The 24,664-nt window shown below is 37.0% G+C and overlaps 3 protein-coding genes across 5 annotated transcripts; 1 reads left to right on the top strand and 2 right to left on the bottom strand.

Annotated features, from left to right (window-relative positions):
* The first annotated feature begins 7,051 nt into the window (after positions 1 to 7,051).
* LOC114245833 (uncharacterized) lies at positions 7,052 to 22,476 on the top strand. 2 transcript variants are annotated; one of them, XM_089738597.1, is made up of 7 exons: positions 7,052 to 7,262; positions 15,197 to 15,365; positions 17,754 to 18,046; positions 18,263 to 18,538; positions 19,867 to 20,055; positions 20,998 to 21,176; positions 22,310 to 22,476. In XM_089738597.1, exons 1-7 carry the CDS (start codon positions 7,052 to 7,054, stop codon positions 22,367 to 22,369), a joined length of 1,377 nt encoding a protein of 458 aa, XP_089594723.1. In that variant the 3' UTR covers positions 22,370 to 22,476. The 2 variants fall into 2 exon arrangements, with proteins under 2 accessions (XP_089594723.1, XP_089594724.1); XM_089738598.1 differs by having other exon boundaries at positions 7,057 to 7,262; positions 18,356 to 18,538.
* On the bottom strand, positions 11,800 to 12,974 carry LOC114245832 (NADH dehydrogenase [ubiquinone] 1 alpha subcomplex subunit 8). Its single transcript, XM_089738567.1, has one exon. It carries the CDS (start codon positions 12,732 to 12,734, stop codon positions 12,195 to 12,197), a length of 540 nt encoding a protein of 179 aa, XP_089594693.1. The 5' UTR covers positions 12,735 to 12,974; the 3' UTR covers positions 11,800 to 12,194.
* Positions 22,477 to 23,016: 540 nt separating the features above from the next.
* RpS29 (ribosomal protein S29) lies at positions 23,017 to 24,331 on the bottom strand. 2 transcript variants are annotated; one of them, XM_089738602.1, is made up of 3 exons: positions 24,171 to 24,331; positions 23,977 to 24,076; positions 23,017 to 23,061 (listed from the first exon to the last, which is right to left on the bottom strand). In XM_089738602.1, the coding sequence occupies exons 1-3, from the start codon at positions 24,230 to 24,232 to the stop codon at positions 23,053 to 23,055; spliced, it is 171 nt and encodes a 56-aa protein (XP_089594728.1). In that variant the 5' UTR covers positions 24,233 to 24,331; the 3' UTR covers positions 23,017 to 23,052. The 2 variants fall into 2 exon arrangements, with proteins under 2 accessions (XP_089594728.1, XP_089594727.1); XM_089738601.1 differs by having other exon boundaries at positions 23,017 to 24,076.
* Positions 24,332 to 24,664: the final 333 nt, after the last annotated feature.

The raw sequence follows: 24,664 nt of genomic DNA, 5'->3' as shown, positions 1-24,664 counted from the left end.
TACCTATTTACTTACATCATACTATCTTATAATATGAAGACATCATTAGCCGACGAGATTTAAGATTAACCCTTACAAAATTGACGCCAAATGTTGATAATTTATTATTAAAGCATCAGGTTCATCCTTCTCACTAAAAATATTGATTTATTGCTTATGTTATTTTATTTATAGTTTATTTTATGTTTATTTTATGTTACGTATATGACGGCGTTAACGATATTTCTGTTTAGCACGTGCAATAGGAGTGACTCACACAAGCCAGGTGCGCCGGCCGTGTCGTTCGACTCACAAACAACAGGTGCAACAGAAGTGACTCATAAATAAGCCAGCTGCGCCGGCCAGTATAAAAAGGCGGTACGTGCCTCGCAATGAACCTACTCGTGTAGGAAGAAGGCGTTGCTTCATCGACGACTTCAGGCCGCAGCTACCACCATGGGACAGTGGTTCCGGAAGTGGCGCATCGACATCAACCCCCCGAAAAGCACAGCGGTGCTCTTCAAAAGGGGTCGCCCTCCGAACACCACGCTGAGCATCCCCCTCCCGACTAGGCGCGTCAATACCCCCGCCCCCGCCGTTCGCCCGATCACGATGTTCGACCAGCCCATACCGTGGGCCCCGAAGGTCAAATATTTAGGCGTCACCCTCGACAGTAGGATGACATTCCGCCCCCACATCAAGACGGTACGCGATCGTGCCGCCTTCATTCTAGGACGTCTCTACCCGATGATATGTAGGCGAAGTAAAATGTCCCTTAGAAATAAGGTGACACTCTACAAAACTTGCATACGCCCCGTCATGACCTATGCAAGTGTAGTGTTCGCTCACGCGGCCCGCATACACTTGAAATCATTCCAAGTCATTCAATCCCGTTTTTGCAGGATAGCCGTCGGAGCCCCGTGGTTCGTCAGGAACGTCGACCTCCATGACGACCTGGACTTAGAGTCCACCAGTAAGTATCTGCAGTCGGCGTCCATGCGCCACTTCGATAAAGCGGCACGACACGAGAACCCTCTCATCGTGGCCGCCGGTAACTACATTCCCGATCCTGCGGACAGAATGGAAAGCAGTCGACGTCGCCCAAAACACGTCATCTCGGATCCTCCCGATCCACTAACGGTGCTTTTAGGTAATTCAAGCACCGGTCACCGTTCTCGTCGAACCCGTCGCTTGCGACGAAGGGCTCGACGAGTAAACTAACTCTCAGACACAGCCCACTGAGTTTCTCGCCGGATCTTCTCAGTGGGTCGCGTTTCCGATCCGGTGGTAGATTCTGCGAAGCACGGCTCTTGCTAGGGTTCGTGTTAGCAACATCGTCAGGTTGAGCCCCGTGAGCTCACCTACTAAAGTTAGGGTTACGCTGACATAGCCTCTCAAGGCTATAAGCTTAGGTAGGAAAAAAAAAAAAAAAAAACGCAATGAACATTCGTTTGACTGCGTTTGCCCGGTGCACTTACTATATCGTTGTTACGTTGTGTGATTCAGTGACTGTTGTACGTACTGGTTAAAATTGGACAAATGTTAAAGTGAATTGTCAAGTTAACATTTTGTTGATTAAATCAGAAACCAAAGGTGACTTCGTTTTACTTGGTGTTCAACAAGATAATGTCTACCCTCAAGCTTATATATATTTTATATAACAGATACAAAACTTTATTTTGAGTAGTTTTAATTTAAATTCAATTAATAAATGTATAAATTAACATGTGTTTTTACTTTAAGTTTTTAACACTAAACTTTAATACAGTTAGAAATTTACAGGAAATCAATATCAGGTAAGTAGGGGGTCTACCCAACACGGAAAAACATGGCAAGGGGTTTACGACACAAAAAAGTTTGGGGAACTCTGGTTTAGACACTTACGTATAGGTTCTATGCTTAAAAACTTGAGCAATATGTTTGTCACGTCACCGTCCTGTTTACAGCATAGACCTATATAGTAGGGACACGACATATTGTTCTATACGTACAATTGCTTATATAAATAGCACCCATTTTGAAGGCACATACATAAACATATATCTATCTCGCTCTTACTCAGCACTTTAACTCGCAGGAAAACAATATAACAGTATTTCAGTGCGCACATAAAATGAAACATGAATATACGTAAATGTCTCCGTCTCCGTCTAATGAGGCCGAAAATCCGCCATGTTTAGCGCGCCAAATGTCATTGTCACGTCAGTTCGGCCGTCTGTTTTGGGTTGTACATTATTTATTGACTTTGATATCGATTTAATATGATTGCTTATATAAAATTTCTTATTTTATCATGCTTAAAACATACAAAAATAATAATTAAAACATATTTTATAGGATCTCAAGAAAGTCGTCAGAACTATTTATATAAAATAGTTTTATAACACTATTGTCAACTCGTTAAATATTTATTAATTAAGTGATTTTAGAGAGGAAGTCACAAGGAATGACGTTTGTAATTTTATTAACGAATAAATGTTCTGTAGGTGTTTTTTTTTATCAGGCGGTCCCTTGATAAGTTTAAAATTTGAATCACTCTCAAGTGAGAGTGATTCAAATGGTGCGGCGTACCTTCCTTGAGGTGCGCTGCGGTAATGTGTTACGGACTTTAGAGTCAGCAAAACAATTAAAATAGATTGTAATAGTCTAAGAAAAACACGTACTCAAAATACGATAACATTCAGCATGCTAGAAATGGGCAGATGGCACTGTACTACGCCATATCTTTATGTTTTGCGGCAAACGACAACTTTATAAAATCAGTGTAGCAAATTTTAAAAATCGTCATTTCGTTTACTTGGCAAATTTGAAGCACGAACTCGTCTTAGATTTCACATAATATCTAAATCACATCATCTTTGCACATAACAATATACTTACTTCCTATTAAGTATAAATTCTACAAATACATTCACTCAACAATATTTAAAATAAAATGAGCCAAGAACGTTTATCGATAAAACCTACTAACATTAAAATCTTCTGGGCAGCACTAAAACCGCCATGTTTTGTGGCCAGATGACGTCACAGTGGCACGAATTTTTTGTTGACGTTTCATTTCCATAGGTTTCCTACTTCAGTGGTTTACAGACCGTCCTCCTCCTTGCATCGTATTCCTCATTGCTGAGGGTCGTGACCACCCTTTGGTATCACAGACCGTAGGATCCTGTAAATACATGCTACACTAATTTATTTTTTTTTTTTTCCTACCTAAGCTGATAGCCTTGAGAGGCTATGTCAGCGTAACCCTAACTTTAGTAGGTGAGCTCACGGGGCTCAACCTGACGATGTTGCTAACACGAACCCTAGCAAGAGCCGTGCTTCGCAGAATCTACCACCGGATCGGAAACGCGACCCACTGAGAAGATCCGGCGAGAAACTCAGTGGGCTGTGTCTGAGAGTTAATTTACTCGTCGAGCCCTTCGTCGCAAGCGACGGGTTCGACGAGAACGGTGACCGGTGCTTGAAGTACCTAAAAGCACCGTTAGTGGATCGGGAGGATCCGAGATGACGTGTGCTACACTTAACTATACCGACTGGCTTAATTTCTGATGTGATCCTTAAAATGATTTAAATGGCCGCATGTCTAAATATGCTTTATTTTTATTTATTGCCCTAGCAGGCAGACAAGCGTACGGCACACCAGATGGTGAGTGGTTACCGTCGCCCATGAACTTCAGCAATGCCAGGGACAGCCAAAACGTTGTCTACCGTTAAGCATCTACTCTCCACAAGCCTCGTTTGAAGAAAGATATGTCATAGTGCTTGGGAAATACCGTGGAGGGGAGCTCATTCCAAAGCCGGATGATACGTGGCCAAAAAGATACCTATCTGGAAACGCACTGTGGATGAACGCAGTGGCTTCAGGTAGTATGAATGAACGGTATGTTGCCAAATTTATCTGTAATTTCTTTGATGTAATGACAAGAACAGTTGAGTCGGTTCCACTGTAACTAGTTATATTTTGAGATGATGACGATCGGGGATTTTCGGGTTGTTTTCGTTTCAGAAAAAAAACCGCACGATACTTTTACTATTTAAGTAAAAGTAGTTTTAATTATGCCTAATGCCATCTATTGACTTTACTAATTCCATTATGTGAATCAAATCAACCGTGAATAATCTTACATTAATTACGTAATGTAATTACGATAAAATATACATAAATGTGTTGCTGAAACGTGGAATATAGGCACACGAGGTAGACAGCCTCACGCCACTGCCCATCTCACCGTAAAACGCTGCAAGGTATTAAATATATATCTCCCTGGTGAATATATTATAATATACATATAATAATATGTATGAAATTACATAAATCAGGGAACGTCTGCAACTTTATTTTTCCTTACCTAATCGTTGGTAGCGTCAGGGGCTATTCCAATTTCGCGCCAAGTGAATTCACGGGCTTCACCTTAGGGGATTTGGTAAAGGCAGCGACATTCTGTGATAATGTCAGAAATGTGCGATCGCTAACCAGCACCGATTTACTGATACTAGAAAGAGTATGTACGTATGCTCGCAAAGCTGGATGCCATGATCCTGATATACATATTACACTTGTCGTGAAACAATCATGAGCTCCAATTCGAAGGGTGGCACCGCCGTTGTCAATGCAAGCTACGGCCCTATTTCTCACGATGGGTGGTAGCATTTACATTGTGAATAGGTAACCACTCGCCGACCGAGAGGGCTGGTGGTCGTGGCGCCGACGGCCGCCAGTCCGGCGTCCCGAGGGGGAGGGTGATGGGAGAGATGTGCTCCGCACTAAACGCTTCACTTTCCCCCCTTTGCCTTTTCATGAGTTCTGTCTCATGCGAGGTTTGGATGCTGGTTGTTGAGCGACAGGAGGTTTTAGTTGGTTCGACTCCGACATGTCCCGCCCCCCATCCCTAGAGACAAAAAAAAAATTTAACCACTCAATACCATATATACCATAATATTGACATAGAGTGGTTACTACTGTATTGATATAATTATGTGTTTCTAATTCATTTCCTTTGTATATTTAATTAATTGAATTAGTATATTGTTCATTTTCTATTTGTATTGTTGAACTGTTTGTGTGCTGACTATTGTATTATTATTATTTTACGGATTTTTTCTGAAATAAATGTTTTTAAAAAAAAAAAAAACCTAGTGAACTTGCCTGGACACCCACAATAATAAAACATCATTATTGATGTTCACGAGTGGCTACGTATGTGGCGCACAAGCGCAAGTGAATTTTTATATAAATAATTCAGTGAAATGAAAACATAATAAAGAGCACACAGCGCGGCATTAGTTCGACGTTCAAAGCAGTTTCAGCCTTATATAATAAATTATTTGTATTTATTATCTATGGCGTCATGACCAGCACGCAGCCCGGAAAAATAGCTGTAGGTATGTCCTAGCAAAGAAACTCAGTTCCCATAAGTTGCGCAACCGAGCAAAGCATTTGAACAATAATGGCAGAATATTCTGCAAAATGATTTACAAACATCCATTAGATCTATGTGGAAGGCTCTAAAATTACTAATAGATAACAGTACAAAGCGGTAACGCAAAAATTACAATGATTATAAGTTACTTAATTAAGGTTTTTTCATAGTAAAACCATACATTTTGAAGATTCACGTTTAAAAGTTTAGTTTTGTATTAAATTTGTTTTGGGTTAGATATGAGTTATTATTTTTAATAATGGAATAGGTATATACGAGACGTAAACGAGCTCGTTGGATACAAAATATCTTTACAAAGTTACTGACTTGTACCAGAAATCGAACCTCTATCCCATGGTAGAGTAGTCAGAGTCGTTAATTACATACCACACAGAAGTAAAGTAAATTTAGGAGAAATTAATAAATAATAATAAATAAATATTTCGTACCCTGAATAAATAAATATAAATATTTAATAACAATCCGCCACGTTAACTGGTCCTGTGATAAGTTCGTAAAGAACTTGTGTTACAGGTACCAGATAACGGAAATAAATATAAGATTTTTATTATACACATACATCTATTTTATATACACCCATAACCCTAGAAAGACATTTATATTTATCATACAAATATCTTCCCTTGGCGGGATTCGAACCTGCGACCCCCTTGTGTAGTGACCATGTCACTTACCACTACACCAGACGGCCGTTAACATCAGATAATAGTTTTAGCGGTAAAGAACGGCTTGGCCGTGGCCCTATTATTAATTATGACCACTCTCCATCAGGTGGGCCGTCAGTTTAGCCGTCTGCTTACAGCGCCATTAATCAAGTTTACCTACGCATTTCATACCGAAATGTAAGTGCTCTGTCTTCGTCGCATGTTCTAAGTTATTCATTAAATGAATCTTTGCATGTTTTGACCTTTATGCGTCCCCATACAATTTATCTGATAGTGACTAAACCTGGTACAGTTGATGTTGGCACTCTAAGTAAGGTTTCTTTTATAGTAATATCAAAGTCCGATAAGTAGAAGTTTTAAGTAATCGATGTTTTTCATAAAATTTGTAACAGTCACAGTGCAGCAAAACTGAGTTACTCTACTATTAAATGCAAATATAAATTAAAAAAGGAAACTAGGTAAGTAAAAATTACCCCCATTCCCTTCCTCTTCCAGGCAAGTAATCATGTATTGCGGTTTGAATTCTAATTCTAATCTGTCATGCTCTCTCCAGTCTATCTGAAAGGTGCTTCGGAAACCAATTATATGGTATAGCCGTGCGTGAACTTCCCAACTCATTATCCTTAGTCAATTTCAAATAAGTATATATTTAATATTTAAGTGAGGCATAAGGTTGGCAGCGGCTTGGCTCTGCCCCTGGCATTGCTGAAGTTCATGGGCGACGGTAACCACTCACCATCAGGTGGGCCGTATGCTCGTCTGCCTACAAAGGCAATAAAAAAAAAGGTGCGTATGCTAAATGCCGATACTCCAAAAACTTACACGAAAAGAAAAAAGTCTCTTAAAAAGATCTAGCACAAAGTACGCATGGGCACTGAAGCAAATAAAATGATGTAGGTAAGCAGCGAAAGTAGGTATAGGTGTCCCCCAAATGATAATCTGTATCAACTCTGGTCGGTACTTATGCAACACGACGGGCGCCGGCCATTCGCCAGCATCAGTGGCCACCGCACTGCCATCAGCGACGCTCAGACCTCCTCATTAAATTTCAAGTACCATTTACTTCGAAAAGTATTTTCAAATATTTTGGATGTGTTAGTCATGATTAACGAAATGCACAGACCCTCAGTAGCATTGTTAATTTTAGTGATTTTAGCTGGATTATCAAGTAACGGTAAGCAGTTTTTCATCCATTATATTGTGTTGCGACTACTTTTTACTTATTGATTGTATCATATCATCTGAACTTGTTGCTAATATACTATCGCGATATTAATTATCTAAAGCTACAAACATTACCAATATGTCAATATCTATATGTATTACGAATCTATTAAATATAATATTTTGTTCTTTTACACAGCTATAAATTTGAGATCTTAAAATTATTCTTTGAAAAATTAAAATTATTGATAAAATTATTATTTGAAAATTTTAATATTTTAAAATAATTATTTATATAATAAAACTTTTCGAAAATTAGACCAGTGGATCTTACACGTCCCTTCGATATGTAGTGATCTAGATGGGCGTCCCAAACCTCCCCAAACTACCGCTTACTCTTCATTAATTAATCACGGAATCTTATCATCAGCCTTTTTCTCTTCCTTTCCCCTAATCCCCATTTACAGAGTGTTTCTAGTAAGGTGTGTTATGAAATAATACGAAATGTTACTTGGATACCATGTATCACCGTCTTTCCAATTTATGCCCGAAATGATAATATGTTTCGGTTTGACGTTGTCGTGTATGAGCTACATTGAGGGCAGAGTTCTGCCTACTGAAGGTAAAATAAAGCCTTTAAATTAACATGTTCTTTTCCAAACCTCTCTCTAACTAAGCGAATCTCTCAACATAATTGTCAAAAACTCAAGACGTTGGATTAACTTAAATTGTGAATTGAAATTCGTATAAAGTACAGGTTATTTGTTCTTTATAAACTATTCAACAACGATGAAACATACATTTCATAACTCGATTCACGACCTTTTTCGCTTTCTATAATATTATTAAAATCACATTTTGAATCGGTCAAAACATATTACGTCGTCACATGCTCATAAAAGGTGTATTGTTGTAGTTCACTTATGTTTGTTCCATTTGCACAATGAAAGAAAAAGCAAATATGAAAATCCGTTTCCGTCCACTTGTCGGCTTTTTCATACGTCCTGTAGATGAAGCAACGCAAATTGCAAATAGACAATACTTGCTCAAACGGCCTCCGCTACGCGTAATATGTGCGTGACTATACATAGCTATGTATATACCTACTGTCAGCTGTCAAGTTAGTGTCAAGCGTACTTCTCGCTCACATGTGATCACATGTGATGCTAAGTGGTCACGGTATTTTTTTCCTTCCTTTGCTGATAGCCTTGAGAGGCTATATAAGCGTTACCCTAACGTGTAGGTGAGCTCTCGGGACTCAAACCGGAGGTGTTGCTAACACTGACCCTAGCGAGAACCGTGCTTCGAAGAATCTACCACCGGATCGGAAACGCGACTCACTGAGAAGATCCGGCGAGAAATTCAGTGGGCTGTGTCCGTGGGTTAATTTACTGTGGTCAACGTAACTCATGGATATCAGCAGTGCACATTTAAAATTTGAAATATAAACGGTAAATGAATTGTTGTACAAATATTCAGATTAGAGTATGACTTACTTTGTTAATAATAATTATGGATTTGTAAAATCATACGCATTCTGGTACCTATTATAAATTCGCACACAATCACAGATTCTTTTGAATAGACGTCTCATATCGATTAATTATTTTACCAAATGGAAGGCCGATAATGATGATGATGATGACATAAACAAAAAATAAATACGCCCACGCGATGCGGGAAAGCTATTTATTATTAAAATTGGGAAATAAATTATGGGTTCATCATTATTACGTAACTTATTGAACATCAAAATATGTACTTAGTATTGTGTGCTTCGGGGTCACTAGTGACTTTAGAACTCTCATTGCACGTTCCATCGCTACAGAGAGTAAGTACTCTCAGGAAATAAGCGAAATAACGCCATAGTCTTCATTCTACCATCCGAAAACTGAGCAAAGTTCATTTACATCGCGTGTTTTTCTAGAGATCGTTTGTATTTTGAACCTTATAACTATAGAATGAATGTATTCCTATCTTATCTACAAGCAGCGTCAGCCACTTTACCACAACGTCTGATCGCTATTTTGGCAGTCACAACCGGTATTGTACGTATATGCAATAGGTAGGCTATAAGCTCTATTGCTATAAGAATGAAGTCATATTTAAAACAACGTATTTATTACTTCACTCGAGATATTTGTAGCATAGTTACACAATCTAATCTCTGCTAAATTTGACAAAAACTCGTTTGATTTTGCTGTGCCAACCTAATGTTGCATCTGTTAAAATATATTGACATCTGAGGCGAGTTTGAATTAACGAAACAATCAATCCCCGAATACTTTCGTCTCGAATTAAGTCGAACGAAAATAAAACCAAACAAGATTTCCTTTCTACCCAATTTATTACCGCTGACGCATAAGAGTCTGTGTAATAGTTTACCATATGCAACCGACCGGTACTTATTATATAAGAATTTAATGTGCTCAATTAAAATAAGTTACCGTTTTATAAAAATAAGTTAACAAATCTAGCCAAGTCTCAGAACAACATTTCGGAAAGTTGTAAATTTTTTTTTACACCACAGAAGACTCGATGTCGTCTTACCGTTGTAAAGCCTTTCCAGTTTAGCTTTTATAAGGCAAAAATCCCGGATTGAGCTGATTATCAAAAGTTATGGTTATAAAGGTCCGGTTTTAACGCCAATTGTCTTGGCGTCTGACGTCCGCATGCATAGGAAATCATAGAAAACGGGAACCATTTATAGCTGTGTTTACGTGAGAAATTATATTAGTAAACATGGTAGTGCAGTTTATGAGTTACGTCAAACCGTAGTTTGACGCGCATTCATTTACATTGAAATTGGCAAATGTGAACTGTGCAATACAACGTCAGTTCTTACAAAATTTATCTTAATTTCATATCTAGGAGATGTACACTTTTGAAATAGTAATCTAATGTTCAGGTTAAATTTCGCAAAAGTTTTACGTTGAATAATTTAAAAATAATAGGTATTATAATTCTTACTACTTTAGAATCATGAATAATTGTTATTATTTTGAGTTATTCTGTTAATCTATATTTCTGACTGTTTGAGCAACAAAACTTTATACCACAAGGTTGTGACAAAAATATTTAAGTAATTATTTTATAAAATTCTATTCCTTTATATTATGCACTTATAAACTTTGAAAAAAACAAGGAGGTATCGGTGCATTTTTGTTAAAATAAATGTACCTAAGATTATATGTACTTTCATCATCTACAGCAGTCCACTGCATATATTATATAAATATACCTATTAATATTCTTGTCCGAATATTGTCTTACTTTATTCTTTTGCATTACCCTGAATAGTATAGGACTATGCGCATCTACATTTAAGTAGGTAATTGTACTTAGTTTGGAAGTAATAAAAATATAAAGCGGGGTACCCAGAAGACATTTTGATTTAGATATTATATTATTATGTTGTTCTACGGACTTTCGCTGTTGTAGAATTAGTTCTGTTATTGTAAAATTTGTTGTACAAATTGCGCGAGCGGTGGATTTTGAGTGTAAATATACAAAATTATAAAATACAAAGTCATTGTAATACGCCACCTGTACACATTATCTAATCCAATGAATAACCTGAGTTTGAATAAATGCTATTTCGCAAACATTTAAGTAGGTGTCTAATTGCAATCTAGGTTGCATTCAAGGTTCCGAATTATTTCGGCTTTTAGAAGTACAATCATGATTTCTAAACATAAAAAAATTAACAATGAAAAGTTATTAAAGAACAAATAATATTTTATTTATTATTAATTGTTTAGAAAAGATCGAGGGTTCCTTTTTTTTGGTTGAAGTTAAACTTCTTTTCATCCAACAAGTAATTCAGTTGCAACATTGTGTGCTTGTAATATGATATTACGAGCGCATTGTGAGCGCATTGTAATCACACGTTTATGAATAAATTAATACCGATTTATTGAGTACTAGTCTTAAATTTTGTATAACATTTATTTGCCGCGAGGCAATCATATATTCCGGTTCGAAAGGTAGGAAACCTCATGTCAAGGTGGATAGCGGCATTCACATGTGGTATGTTTATCACTTAAAACTAAATGGGCCGTAAAATCGTTCCCGCATCTAAGTAATAAACGAAACCTAATTATTGAAAATAAGCTTTTTTCTACTATACTAGGTGATGTGTTGATGAGCTTCACAGCCTAGTCGAAATCACAGAGCTTATCACCTCATATTATTGTTCCACTCACGAGTTGTTTGTACTTAAAACGTTCATACTACAAACATATAGGTACGGCCGTCTGGTGTATTGATAAGTGACATGGTCACTACACAAGGGGGTCGCGGGTTCGAATCCCGCCATGGGAAGATATTTCTATGATAAATATAAATGTCTTTTCCAGGGTTATGGATGTATATTCAATATCTGTATGTGTATAATAAAATCTTACATTTATTTCCGTTATCTGGTACCTGTAACACAAGTTCTTTACGAACTAATCACGGGACCAGTTAACGTGGCGTGATTGTTAATAAATATATAATATATATATATATATATATATAATATATTCGTTTGAAACAAATTTGAACACTACTATCATCTCACACCAATCGTAGAACTTACGAACGGCTTAAGATTACAAAGAAGTCACAATTACCTACAATGAAGCTTTTGTCATATTAACATTTGATTTTGTTAAAATAAATCCTTTCACATAAATCATTAATTTGATTCATAACATTCAAGGCGAAATAAATTATATTATGCAACAGTCTATTTAGTAGAGGTGGATAACCTACTTAGTGGAGAATTTTCAACGACCTTCATCAGTAGCAACTGTCTCAGCTAGGTAACTAAAGAAATAACTTGTAAATAAAACTTAGGTCAGTTACTGCTATATTTGCTATAAAAAAACACAATGAAATTACAAGAAATAAACCAATAAAAAACGCTTTCTATTTTTCTTTTATTTTCACCGACTACCTACTCTGTCATAAAATAAAAACGGCTACCTAGGCGCGGTGGATAACGTGGCTTTGAGTCGGGCAGCGAAGGAGTAGGATCCGGCACGGTTGGCTGACAAGGACAAGGTGGAGGTCTCGGTGGTGCGCAAGAGCTTTTGTGCACTCGTCCACGACAAAAATGACCTACATGAGGTCTTTCTAGACCCAACTTATCCTTCATACAACAATCGAGTACTGCTTGAGTTTTACGACAATGCCGAAAACCGTAATCGCCAGAGCTTTTGTCTATACAGTTCGCATATTGTTTAAATTCGTGCAAACAAGCTTTCTTCATATTCTTAAACAGTTGCAATGTACATGCCGTTACGCGCTTCCCTAGTTCAAGGCAGGAACGAGGATCGTTGGTTTCTTGTCGACACAGCATGAACTCGTTATTGATACTTTCACAATGCTTACCGAGGTATGGCGCAGCCGACATTAAAGTTGATGTCGACAAGTTGACCTCCGGTACAGTCAGTGTGGAGAATTGAGGCAGATCTACTTCTGCAGTTAAAACCATTATTGAATATACAACAAAACGTTACGAGATGTAGTTGTACTAGTTAATTGTAGTAGTCGTATGATGTAGTTACGAGATATATAAAGAGGTGATGAACGACAAAACTCTTAATGCCAAACGCGTGTCGTGTAAGCTACATTGTCAAAGAGACATTTTATGTTACATCCTCTTTGATAATTTAAGCATTGTACTTATTAGTAGATATAAACAAGTAGTATTTTAATCCTGATAAAAGCAATGATCGAAGATTCTGTTACTAGATAATATGTTCGTTATTAACTACCATAGATAGTAAAACCACTGTTTTAATTGTAATAGACACAAATTAAGAATAGGGTGAAAATTCATAGGTAAACCAGATTTTTTTGTTGGATAAATAGTCAAAGTAATAAATATGATAATAGATGATAAAGCTTATAGCGAATTTAACATATTTTTATTAAAATAGATAGCCTGTACCTATTTTATAATCATAACATTTCTGACCTAAACGTTTTTAAAAGTGTTTACAATGAACTCTATTCTGTTGAAGATTTCAGATCGCATGCCAGTTAGGAGAAAGTACGGGAGCAGTTACATTCGTCAATAATAAAACTGAACAAATAGAAATAATAAAATCAAACCACTCGAAAGGCTATATTATTATATTACGTCATATTTTGTTCGTTAGGAATCTTAAATGTGTTACCATTGTCGATGTAACGTTGTTTCTCAGAGATTGTTGTAAATATTTTTCAAATTTAATTTTATAAATTCTATTCGTGAATAGTTTTGATGCGTAGGTACCGGCATACGGCACCCCCTCAAAAATACCGTTAATATTTAGCCTCTGAAGTTCTACAAATGGATCTTATTGTCAGACAAAGAAATTGCATATTTGATTAATTTAGTATTATTGAAAATGACTTTTAATTATACTTTTTACCTTATCCACAAAAATACTGGCCATCAGAAGTAAGACAAGCGCGTCAGCTATATTGGTCGGCGGGCCGAGTTAGGTCTACCTAACCGCAGTATCCACGTTATCTGGATCCTGGATCTTATTAGAGTTAGGCCAATGATCAGTAAATACAGTATTATATACATAATTAATTTATTTAGTTTAATGTTTTCAAAATATACGTTAAACTGTTAACTAAAAATTTGTTAGATACGTCATGATAAGTCGAAACACGCCGTGAGTATCGTTCTTTTATCATTCGACTAGAAATGTCTACTTTTACACGACTGTTGAATGTGCTTTTGCAGTTCCGCGACTCGGCACGTGCCAACCATGTTATAGATTACTAATTTACCACAATTTTTTTATAATATAACAAAACAAAAAATTACGAGAACTGAGGTCGGCAGTGACGGTAGAGTCGGCTTATTAAAAATATTTAAATCTAAAAATCTATAATAAATAAGTACGAAGTAACGAAAATTTTAAAATAAAGTAAACAACTTTTAAAGCCCCTGTGACCTAATAGATGAAACGCGAATCGATTGATACGACAATATTTTTATAATCAAATTGATACATAGCATTTTTGCTCAATATGTATAATCATATCTTATCCAATTCCTGAATGACTTCCACGATGAAGGAGTAAAATAATGACTTCGACCACGTCTAACAGTGGGTACTATTTTTCCTCGTGCTGTCTCTGAGCTGTGCAGTGTGTTAGAATTTATTGGATACCTAGCTGTTGCTAATTAAATATTCTATAGTAATTGTAGTAACAATTAAAAATATTTTACTGTTCCTTTTGTATATCTGTGCCCACGGCCTCGTGATTGCGATATCGTTCTCGTAAAATTTTGAAACAAATTTAACCAATCCCTGTGGTAATTATTGATTTGTCATTATTGACGTCTTAAATTTTAATTTGATTGTTAATGCTTGCCATACACTTATTATAAATTTAATTGATTAATATCATTACATTATTCAATACAATTCCATAACCTCTAGTATCATAAACCATATAGTTTATTCTGTTCAAATCGATTTATTAACCACTAGATGATGACCGAGCTTTGCTCGGGTTTTTTTTATAACGTCATCTTGTGTCTTTAAAGCGGTTAGTTGCCCTCAATTAAGAAAAATAGTATTATTATTCGCCAATAGATGTCAGGATGAGTTGATTATTGAAAACACGAATAAAACAACATTTTCTGAAAACAAATCGTAGCTAGATAGATTTATCGCCCCCGAAATCCCTTGTATACTAATTTTTATGAAAATCGTTGGAGTCGTTTCCGAGATTCATATTATATATATTAATATAGAAGAATTGGAAGGCACAACTATGTACTTTGCATTAGAAATACAGGACTATGTTAAAAATGCACGTGGGATAAAAATACATTCCTCCACAAGCAACTAAGCAAATGCACAATTTTTCGAATTTCATTTTTATTACCTACTACTTGTTCTTGTTGTTTACTGTGTGTGCTATAACGGATGACAAACTTTACAGCACAGGGACAATCTGTGGTGTGCCCTGCAGTGCGTACCAGCAGTGGATGGCTGGATCTATTCCCGCTACCCTGTAGAAAGCACTCAGAATGTCGCGTGATGAGCAAGCAACATGTTTGCTGCAACGGTTTTTGTACCAAGGGTATAAAAGCCACAGCACCATTACAAAGGTCAGTCAATTAAAAAAAAAAACTTTCGCTTTTGTGTTAATTTAAATTAACCTTTTCGATTATCTACATATTTCAATATTTCCTGGAAACTAATAATGTAATTATTTTAAACAAGTGAATGATAAACAACTTAAGTTGAAACGGCATTTTAGGACAAGGACGGCAGCTAAACGCGTATTTGTGGGAACAAATCAATTACTTAAACTGGGGACAAAAGCATTTTTAGTTTATATAATCATAATATGGACTGGTGCTGTTACTACTTTATTTCTTTATTATCTGAAGAAACAGCAAATGAAAGTATAGCTATCGTATCCATTACACAAATATTTCGTAAATGTCAATGTATTTATAATGTGAAAGCCGATTTTAATAGGCAATTTTTCGTTGCCCATATAATTTAAATAATGTACTTTGTTAAATGTTAGTCCGCATTAAAAACAATATCCATTTTTTTTGCAAGCGCGAACTTTTATTTGTGCTTAGATTAGAATAATTTGTAGACTACATGTTGTAAATAGGTACCTAAGCTAAGGTATGTTTTAGAATGTTGGTAGGCCAATAGAAAATATTCATACTATTAGACCCACATTTAAATTATTTTCATTATGATTCACTTAAGGCAAACGTATTATATCTGAATTCTACTGCTTAACTAGAGCTTAACATCAAAAGAGGAGCTTAAATTGGTTTTAGAGCTTGTTAGGAATAAAAAATACGTCACTAGATATCGGCGGTTTTGCCTGTAAACTTATTTATTGGTTTTATTCGCTAGACGGCGCGTTTCTATTGGACTATGTTTTGCATAAATGAAAATCTTCTACACAATAATGATCCCCTTATAAAATTTGTAGTCAATCATTAACTGTCTAACGGTTCTTCTTCGAATCTATGATATAAATGTTAAATTTATTACAAGGTCTTTCTAAAATTCATACATAGAATGCATTAGAATAGTATCTTTACAAGTACCTACCTACAATTTTAATCTGGCCTGTAATGTTTGAGAAACACTGTCCTTGGGTAAATCAAAAACATGTAATAATTACATTAAAAACCATGATAATGCTATCGGTCACGGACTTAGTTAAAACCTTGACCAGACTTCAGTATTAAAGGGCTCGAATCTGTGATTTGCTCGACTGTTTAATATTATTTATCTTTCATTAACGCTTCTAGACGCTTCTTTCATTGAAGCTGTTACAACAGTAGACATGAAAGCGATGCAAATATGATTGCAGATGTAGCGCACCCGTGATTGTAGAGTAGAAATGCTCAGGTACATTTATATTTAGTACACGACCATGATTAAACAGTGATGCACCTTTATTACTCAAGGAATGCTTTTAATAGTATAGGATCCCGATATAAAACGACCTTCACCGAGATTTTTATTTGATGAAACGTATTTTATATTCAATTTAATATGTCAATAAATATATGGGTATAGGCATAGGCATATGGCATATAGGCATAGGCATATATGGGTTGCCTAACAAATCTCAGTCCAGGATACGATTAATTAATATATATATTTATTTAATTATCTAACTTTGTATTGTTTAACAAACATTCGGAAGGGAGTCTTAGATGATCGCAAAAACAATTTTTCTATACTAATATTATAAAGAGGAAAGATTTGTTTGTTTGTTTGTTTCGAATAGGCTCCGAAACTACTGGACCGATTTGAAAAATTCTTTTTCCATTAGAAGCCGACATTGTCCCTGATGAACATAGGCTACTTTTTTTAATTTTTTTTTATTTATTTTTTTTGTTTCATGTGTGTTTTAATGTTTCCGAAGCGAAGCGAGGGCGGGTCGCTAGTCGTAAGATAAAATTACTTTTCTCGGAAACCGTTATTCTAATCCTTGTAGGCAATCTGAAAGTTGCTTTCGAAGTTTTACAACTATGTACATAAAATCAAAATAATTAGTTAGTTGCTAACTTCCGAATTGATAATTGCCGTTCCTGTCCTAGAATTTCAATTAGGTAGGTTGGTACGTAGTTTACATAATATAGAGTAGTGAAACTATGTTGGAGCTTCACTAAGTTTGTAGATCAAATGTTTTTATATCGACGCTTGAAAGGCAAACATGACTAAGCAACAATAACTGCTTGTACATAAATGATAGGCAATAACCATATTCGATGCGCAAAAAAAAAAGGTATTTCTAGGTCTATTAAAATCATTTCAATCCTACAGCTACTAGCTAGGTTCTACTACAGCTAGATTCGTTAAAATAAATTTTGTTTTCATGTATTTCAACTTTAAATTAGTCTACTGTAAAGATCACGCATTGTCGCTTAGTCACGTTTGCCTTTCAAGCGTCGATATGTAGATCTAGTTGCACCCCCGCCTTTTTATCATAGTTCGAATATTGGTTTTAGCACAACCCCCGTTCAGATCCTGAGTAGTGTAGTCGAGCCTAGTAGTACAAGCACAAGCACGAGCACAAGCACAACAACTAGTACAAGCACTTCTACCACAACTACCACGACAACGACTACAACGACTCCGAGTACCACCAGCTCGACAACAACGACAACGACGACACCACCGCCTCCGCCTCCGCCGCCGACCACCACCACCACAACGGAAGCGTCGCTACCTTTCCTACAGCTGTTACCTATACAGATACCTGAAGCTACCACGGCGCTAGCAAAGGCCCCAGCTAAAACTGGTAAGATTGCTCTTTTGTATCCATCTATGAATTTTCGGCACAACACTATGTGCTCGGTACTTAATTCTAAAGTCTGTTAAAAAATCAATAATTGTAAAATGTAATAGCTAAAGGTTCGCTTAATTGGTAATAAGAAAATTAGCTTCTTCTCAGTTTGTGATTTGACTGTAGAAGTATCTACATCTTTAGCGTCAGAATTTATTATTTAAATTGTAGGCAACAGCGTAAAAAGTGATTTTGACGTAAATTATTCTCATACACGCAACATTGGTTCGGTTTACGAGTATAACGTGGATTACTCGAGCGCAGGAAAAACACAAAAGCTGGTGTGTCCGAAGAGGGGAACAGCGCCTGTCATTCTGTTCCCGATTCCGTGCGACAACAATGCCCAATGCCGAGCCAGCAGCGGGCCAGACCAAGTTTGTTGCGATAAACGTTGCGTAAAAGGTGTGCCCGCCCCACGGCCGACGTCGGCGCCGCAGACTCACCAGCGTAAGTAACGCTGCGATCCTGCGATCTAATAACTTTAGAAATATCAATAACTAGCGACCCGCCCTCGCTTCGCTTCGGAATCATTAAATTTCACTATTGATAGGCGAAGCCCGCCATGTTGCTCGCGGTACGACAATAACTGCGGATGACGCCGCGGGGCGAAGCTAGTCTAAAAAAAGTAGCCTGAGTTACTCCTTATATTATCAGCTACCTATCAGTGAAAGTTTCGTCAGAATCGGTCCAGGCGTTCCAGAGATTGGCCGGAACAAACGGTTTTTTTTTTATTGCTTAGTTGGGTGGACGAGCTTACAGCCCACCTGATGTTAAGTGGTTACTGGAGCCCAGAGACATCTACAACGTAAATGCGCCACCCACCTTGAGATATAAGCTCTAAGGTCTCAGTATAGTTAGAGCGGCTGCCCCACCCTTCAAACCGAAACGCATTACTGCTTCACGGCAGAAATAGGCAGGGTGGTGGTACCCACCCGCGCGGACTCACAAGAGGTCCTACCACCAGTAATTACGCAAATTATAATTTTGCAGGTTTCATTTTTATTACACGATGTTATTCCTTCACCGTGGAAATCAATCGTGAACATTTGTTGAGTACGTATTTCATTAGAAAAATTGGTACCCGCCTGAGATTCGAACACCGGTGCATCGCTCAACACGAATGCACCGGACGTCTTATCCTTTAGGCCACGACGACTTCGACGACGAGTTTTTTAACTCGTTCGCGTACAAGTTAACTCAAATTAGTATGGAGTTGGAACGATTGCCGCTATCGGCAACTGTTGCCGACTGTTTTTACGCGATCGAGAAGTTAAAAAAGTCACACTAACTAAGCACAGGACCAGGGCCGGAATTAGGGGAGGGCAACCGGGGTGAAAGCCCCGGGGCCTCGACAAACGGAAGGCCCGCACAATAGAGACATTGGAAAAAAATCTTTCAAATTCCGACAAGTAAACACTAGTAAACATGTTTTTCTTCCTCCGAAATTTAATTTCATATAATTCTTGTCTCCGAATCTTCGATCAACAATAGTAGTAGTACTATTGATGATCGAAGCTCCGAATATATTTATGTTTGTTAAATACTAAGAGAATCCACTTGGTTTTACAATAAATTATTTATTGGAAAACTCGACTGAAAAAAATTATTCATTTTATTTGGAAAATAATTTGGGGCCAGGGAGGCGGCTTCCACTCCTGTTGCCCCGTGGCCTCCGGACCTCTAAATAAGGAAGGCCCTGCACAGGACAATATAAATCCATATGTATACTGAATCATCATCATAACTTTCTTGTTTATCCTCCGATTTCTCCTCAGCATTACTTGGAGTGGTACCTCGAGAGTGTCCTGCGGCACCACTGGGCGAACTCTTGTTCGAAGTGCAATCGTGCAAGACTGATTCAGATTGCTGGCCTCGTATATGCTGTCCCGACGGCACCCGCTCCTACTGTCGGACGGCACGAGCTCGCCTTGACCTGGTGCCCATCGCTAACCAGATAGATGGCCGTTAGTACTAAAAATTCAGTTTTAGGCAATGCCTGCGAATTCTGACCTCATCTGGTGCTAAGTAATTACCGGAGCAACGGAGACGTAACGTTTGTATTACGAATAGCATTTAAAGTAAGGGTGAGCAACCTTTTTAATCAATGGGCCAATTTAAAGTTTATTTTTTTTGGCGGGCCGCACATAGATTAACTCTTATTAATAATTTACGAACCATTATTTATTTATTAAAAACAAACAAGAAAAGAACAGAAAAACGAATTGATAAGAGAAAGTCGATAAAATTAATTCAATTTTAGAAACGCTTGGCGGGCGCCGCTCATCCTTGATTTAAAGTATTAATTTGCACTCCTTTGAACTACACGCAGTTAGAAATATATTACATGAAGTAGAGTCCAACATAACGCCTCAAGTTACCACCGAACCAGACGAAGGGGTAACGAACAGCCGTCGTCGCCCTAGACACGTCATTTTATTTAACTAACGGACACAACCCATTACAGTTTCTTATCGAATTTCTCAGTGGGCCGCGATTCCGACTCGGAGATAGAGGCCGTTTTCCAATTACAGCACAAGAGCGCATTATGCTGCATAATGCTAAACTAAGCTTCAGTATAATTCTGCATTGTGCGTCACTGAGTCGCATTATGCTCTGTAATTGGAAAACTACCATTAAGTAATGGTTAATTCACTAAAGTCATGCTATTGCTAGATATTAACAATTCTCTCAGGTTGAGCCTCGCCGACTCGCTCACTAACCAAAGTGAAGCTGGAATAGCCCCTCAAGGATACTGCAGTTAGGTAGGAAAAATTCATGTTGCAATCGGACTGCTGAAATGCATCATGACAAACAAAAAGCTGATAAAGCCCGTAACCTTAGTCAGACAATACGCTTGAAATGTATTTAAGCTCCCTATTATTTAAGAATAATTCTTAATTTTATAGCGGTACGAATGTTGGAGCAGTATTTACAATGTACACCGCCACCTCAATACGACGTGTTCCCTCAACGCTGTAGCTCCAGCGTGGATTGCTTCCCGAACTTGTGTTGCGCAGAGGGTGGCAAAAAACATTGCAGGCCACCACAAAGAAGTCTTCTTGCATTGCTGGCCGGAGTTACGCAGGTTAGTTAAGCTTCAGTGTACGTTAATCAGATAAATTTACAATTTACTTTTCAATTCAATTTATATTTACATTTTCCTTTCTTCGTGAAGTTAATTGAAACGAAAAAAGAAGTATTTCGTTAAAGAGCCTTGTAAAATCCGCATTGACATTCCAAACCTACGTCAGTAGTTAGTTGATTTGTTCTTTAATACTGTCGATCGGTAGAGGAACTCTCACGTATCTTCAAACCAAAAGGCGGGCTAACAATATGCTCAATTCTTGAATGCTGTCCGAAAATATCCATTAAGTTTAGTTAAGATATTTTCTTGGGCGAAGGTAATCGCTTACCACTAGTTGTTTCCTCCTTTATTTTTTTCGGGCAATAAGTCTTATTAGAAAAAAAGTTTCTTGACAAAAAATAGAACTTATAAATAAAATGTTAACGTCAACTAGTAGACTTAGCAGGTCTACTTATGCGAAGACTTCATTTATTCACGCCACTTGGCACTTATACCCAAATAAGTCCACACTGATGGCAGGATGGATTGATTGTGAGTCAGGATTGGTTGGCACAATTATCCTGCCACATCTGGTGCTGTTGAAATTTCTACCACAAGCGGAGTGTACGGCCTCCACTACTACGGGCAGTTCTAGTTGTACCTACTATAAATAATATGTATAATCGAATAATCGCAATCTGTCAAAGTATCGAGTTTCTTACTCGACGACTAAACAATCGGTGTTTTTCGATTCCAAATATGTGTAAATTATACAGTAGACACGTGACATGTGATGGGTCCAAAATAGAATCACTCATCTCATCTCTTGGTATTCACTGGAGAATAGGCAGCGGCGTTCTCATAGTATCCTATCAGTGTAGTGCGCCAGCGGTATTTCCTGTGGGCAGGTCGTATTGTAAGCCCTAACGGATGTGCTGTGAGCCGGCAGTGGCTGTCTGGGCTCCAGTAATAACTTAACCATATTATGGGCACTAATCTCGCTCACCTATCATTTTTAAAGAACTCCTTTATATGTCACGATTTTATTTTTTTAACAGCCCTATTAACATTATCCTGAACATTTGGTGTTACTTTACATATTCATGCAAGGTGGAGTAGGGAATCTGGCAATAACTCACTTTTATTTGTTACAGAGAGTTGGTTCAACAATAGTAAACTTCCGACAATCTCAAGCGAATGCGAATACTGTGTAAATACTTGTTAGATACCATAGTTATATTTCTGTAATTGTATAGTTTTGAAGTTTTTTTTTTACTTTTGTACAGATTTTTTAATACTTGTAATATATTCTAAATTTCTATATTGGCTGTTTTATTGAACCACCTAACAGTATTATTTATCACACCACTTCTCACCATGGAGAATCTCATAGGGACTTACTGGTGTTAGAGAGAGATCTTACTGGTGATAGGACCTCTTGTGAGTCTGCAAAGGTACCACCACCCTGTCTATTTCTGCCATGAAGCAGTAATGTGTTTTGGTCTCAAGGGTGGGGCAGCCGTTTTAACTATACTGAGACCTTAGAACTCATTTCTCAAAGTGGGTGGTGGCATTTATGTTTTAGACATCTATGAGCTCCAGTAACCACTTAACACCACATAGGCCGTGAGCTCGTCTACACAACTATGCAATAAAAAAAAGGATTTATAAGCTAGTTTGCTCAGTTATTGGTGATTTGTATGTTAGTTAAGCTTCATATCATAATGTTCTAATCATTCACAACTTTATGATGACCATTTATCAATTGAAAAATATTTTTTCATTTTGCTCTGTCATATTCTAATGCAGTGAAATTGAAACACTGTAAGTGTTGTAAAAAATGACCAATTAAAACAAAGTGTTTACTTAAAAGTAAAATTTATTATTCCTACTCCATTTAGTCCAGCTGAAACAAACAAAAACATATTAATATTTCCCAAAGTACATCTGTGATTTTACAGATTAAGTATGTCGTAATTCTAAATCTCAAACTTAATAAAAAGTTAATGGAAAAGTGATAAGGTCCAGCCCTATTATACAACTCATTTGAAAGAGTACCTGTACAAATCTTTCTTTTTCAAAATAATATTTACAAATTCACAAAAAAAAAAAAAATATTCATATGAATTTTTTTCCCCTTATTCCTCAGATGGGTGGACGAGCTCACAGCTCGACTGGTGTTAAGTGGTTACTGGAGCCCATAGACATTTATAATGTAAATGCGCCGCCCGCCTTGAGATATAAGTTCTTAGGTCTCAGTATAGATATATTTTATAACAAAGAGTTGAAATGTCACTGTCCTGTTCTCAATGTCTAATTCTCTCACTTATTTTTAGTACTGGATATTAAGCTTTATAGTACAACACTGGGTAATGTGGGTAGCACTATTTCCTTTAGTATTATTTGAAAGAATGAATTTTAATTCAAGTAAGACCTATTGTGTAGTAGCATTTATTTTGTGATTGATATCTGCGCACTGAGCCTTAAGCTCCTCTGGGCATCTAGAGCAATAAAAAGATAAGGTTATACAAAGCTGTACTCAAAAAAATGGCCTACCAGTAGTAAACATACAATAATGAACTAAACACCGTAGAGGAAGTAGAGAATTAACTGAGCACTATGGAAGGATGATAAGGAAGTCGTAGAAGTACCTCGAGGGGTATCACGGTATTTAACTAAACGATGGCCTATGATACCAATATATCAACCAAAAAGGGAACATAATAGAATCGTCACAGTAGTACAGAAAAAATGAGGACAAAAACCAGTCTTATTAAGAAAAACAGGATTAAATAAACAGGAATAAAAAATGCATTATTACCTTCTTGAATCCTATGTCATGAGCATACTCTCTGAAGCACTGTCTGCATATGTTCAAACCGTACTTGCGGATTAAGCCATGCCTGTTGGAGCAGGATCGGCTGCAAAATTATAATTCAACCATTCAGCACGTGTAATAACCAAACATTGCATTGAAAGTTTCATTTCGATACAAATTGATAAATGTGTACATACCATGACCGAGATCCTTGTCCGTATCTGCGAGGGTGAGAATACCAAATATTTGCGTGGCCCATTTTAAGAAATTAAATTGTTTCTCGCTAACGAGCAACAAATTAGATACACCTTCAAGATGGCGAACTTGAACGAAAGAACGACAAATTGAAAGAGCAGTGACACTGGCAGTAAGTGTCAAAATAAAATGTAGTAGTTCCGTTTATCTAACAAAAAAAGCGAAGGTATCACACCACACAGCCAAATCTTTCATAGTAATTTTATTAAAAAATTTTATTTGATAAACAATATGAAGCAACAAATATGAATGAAATGAGATAAACTTGATTTATTTGAGATTTAATCAATTGACATTAAATGAAATAAATCAAGAAGAGTTGGGATGAAATAAGCTCTCAATAAAATGATGGTTATTTATTGAGATTTATCAATTACCTTTTCGGAAGCGCCCGAGAGGTTACGTTCAGCGGCATTGTTTCATTTTTTCTCATTTA

Source organism: Bombyx mandarina, chromosome 25 (genome assembly GCF_030267445.1).
Source record: "Bombyx mandarina strain Sakado chromosome 25, ASM3026744v2".
NCBI lineage: Eukaryota > Metazoa > Arthropoda > Insecta > Lepidoptera > Bombycidae > Bombyx > Bombyx mandarina.
The sequence above is the reverse complement of the archived record's forward strand: the minus strand, read 5'-3'. Positions and strand labels throughout refer to the sequence as shown.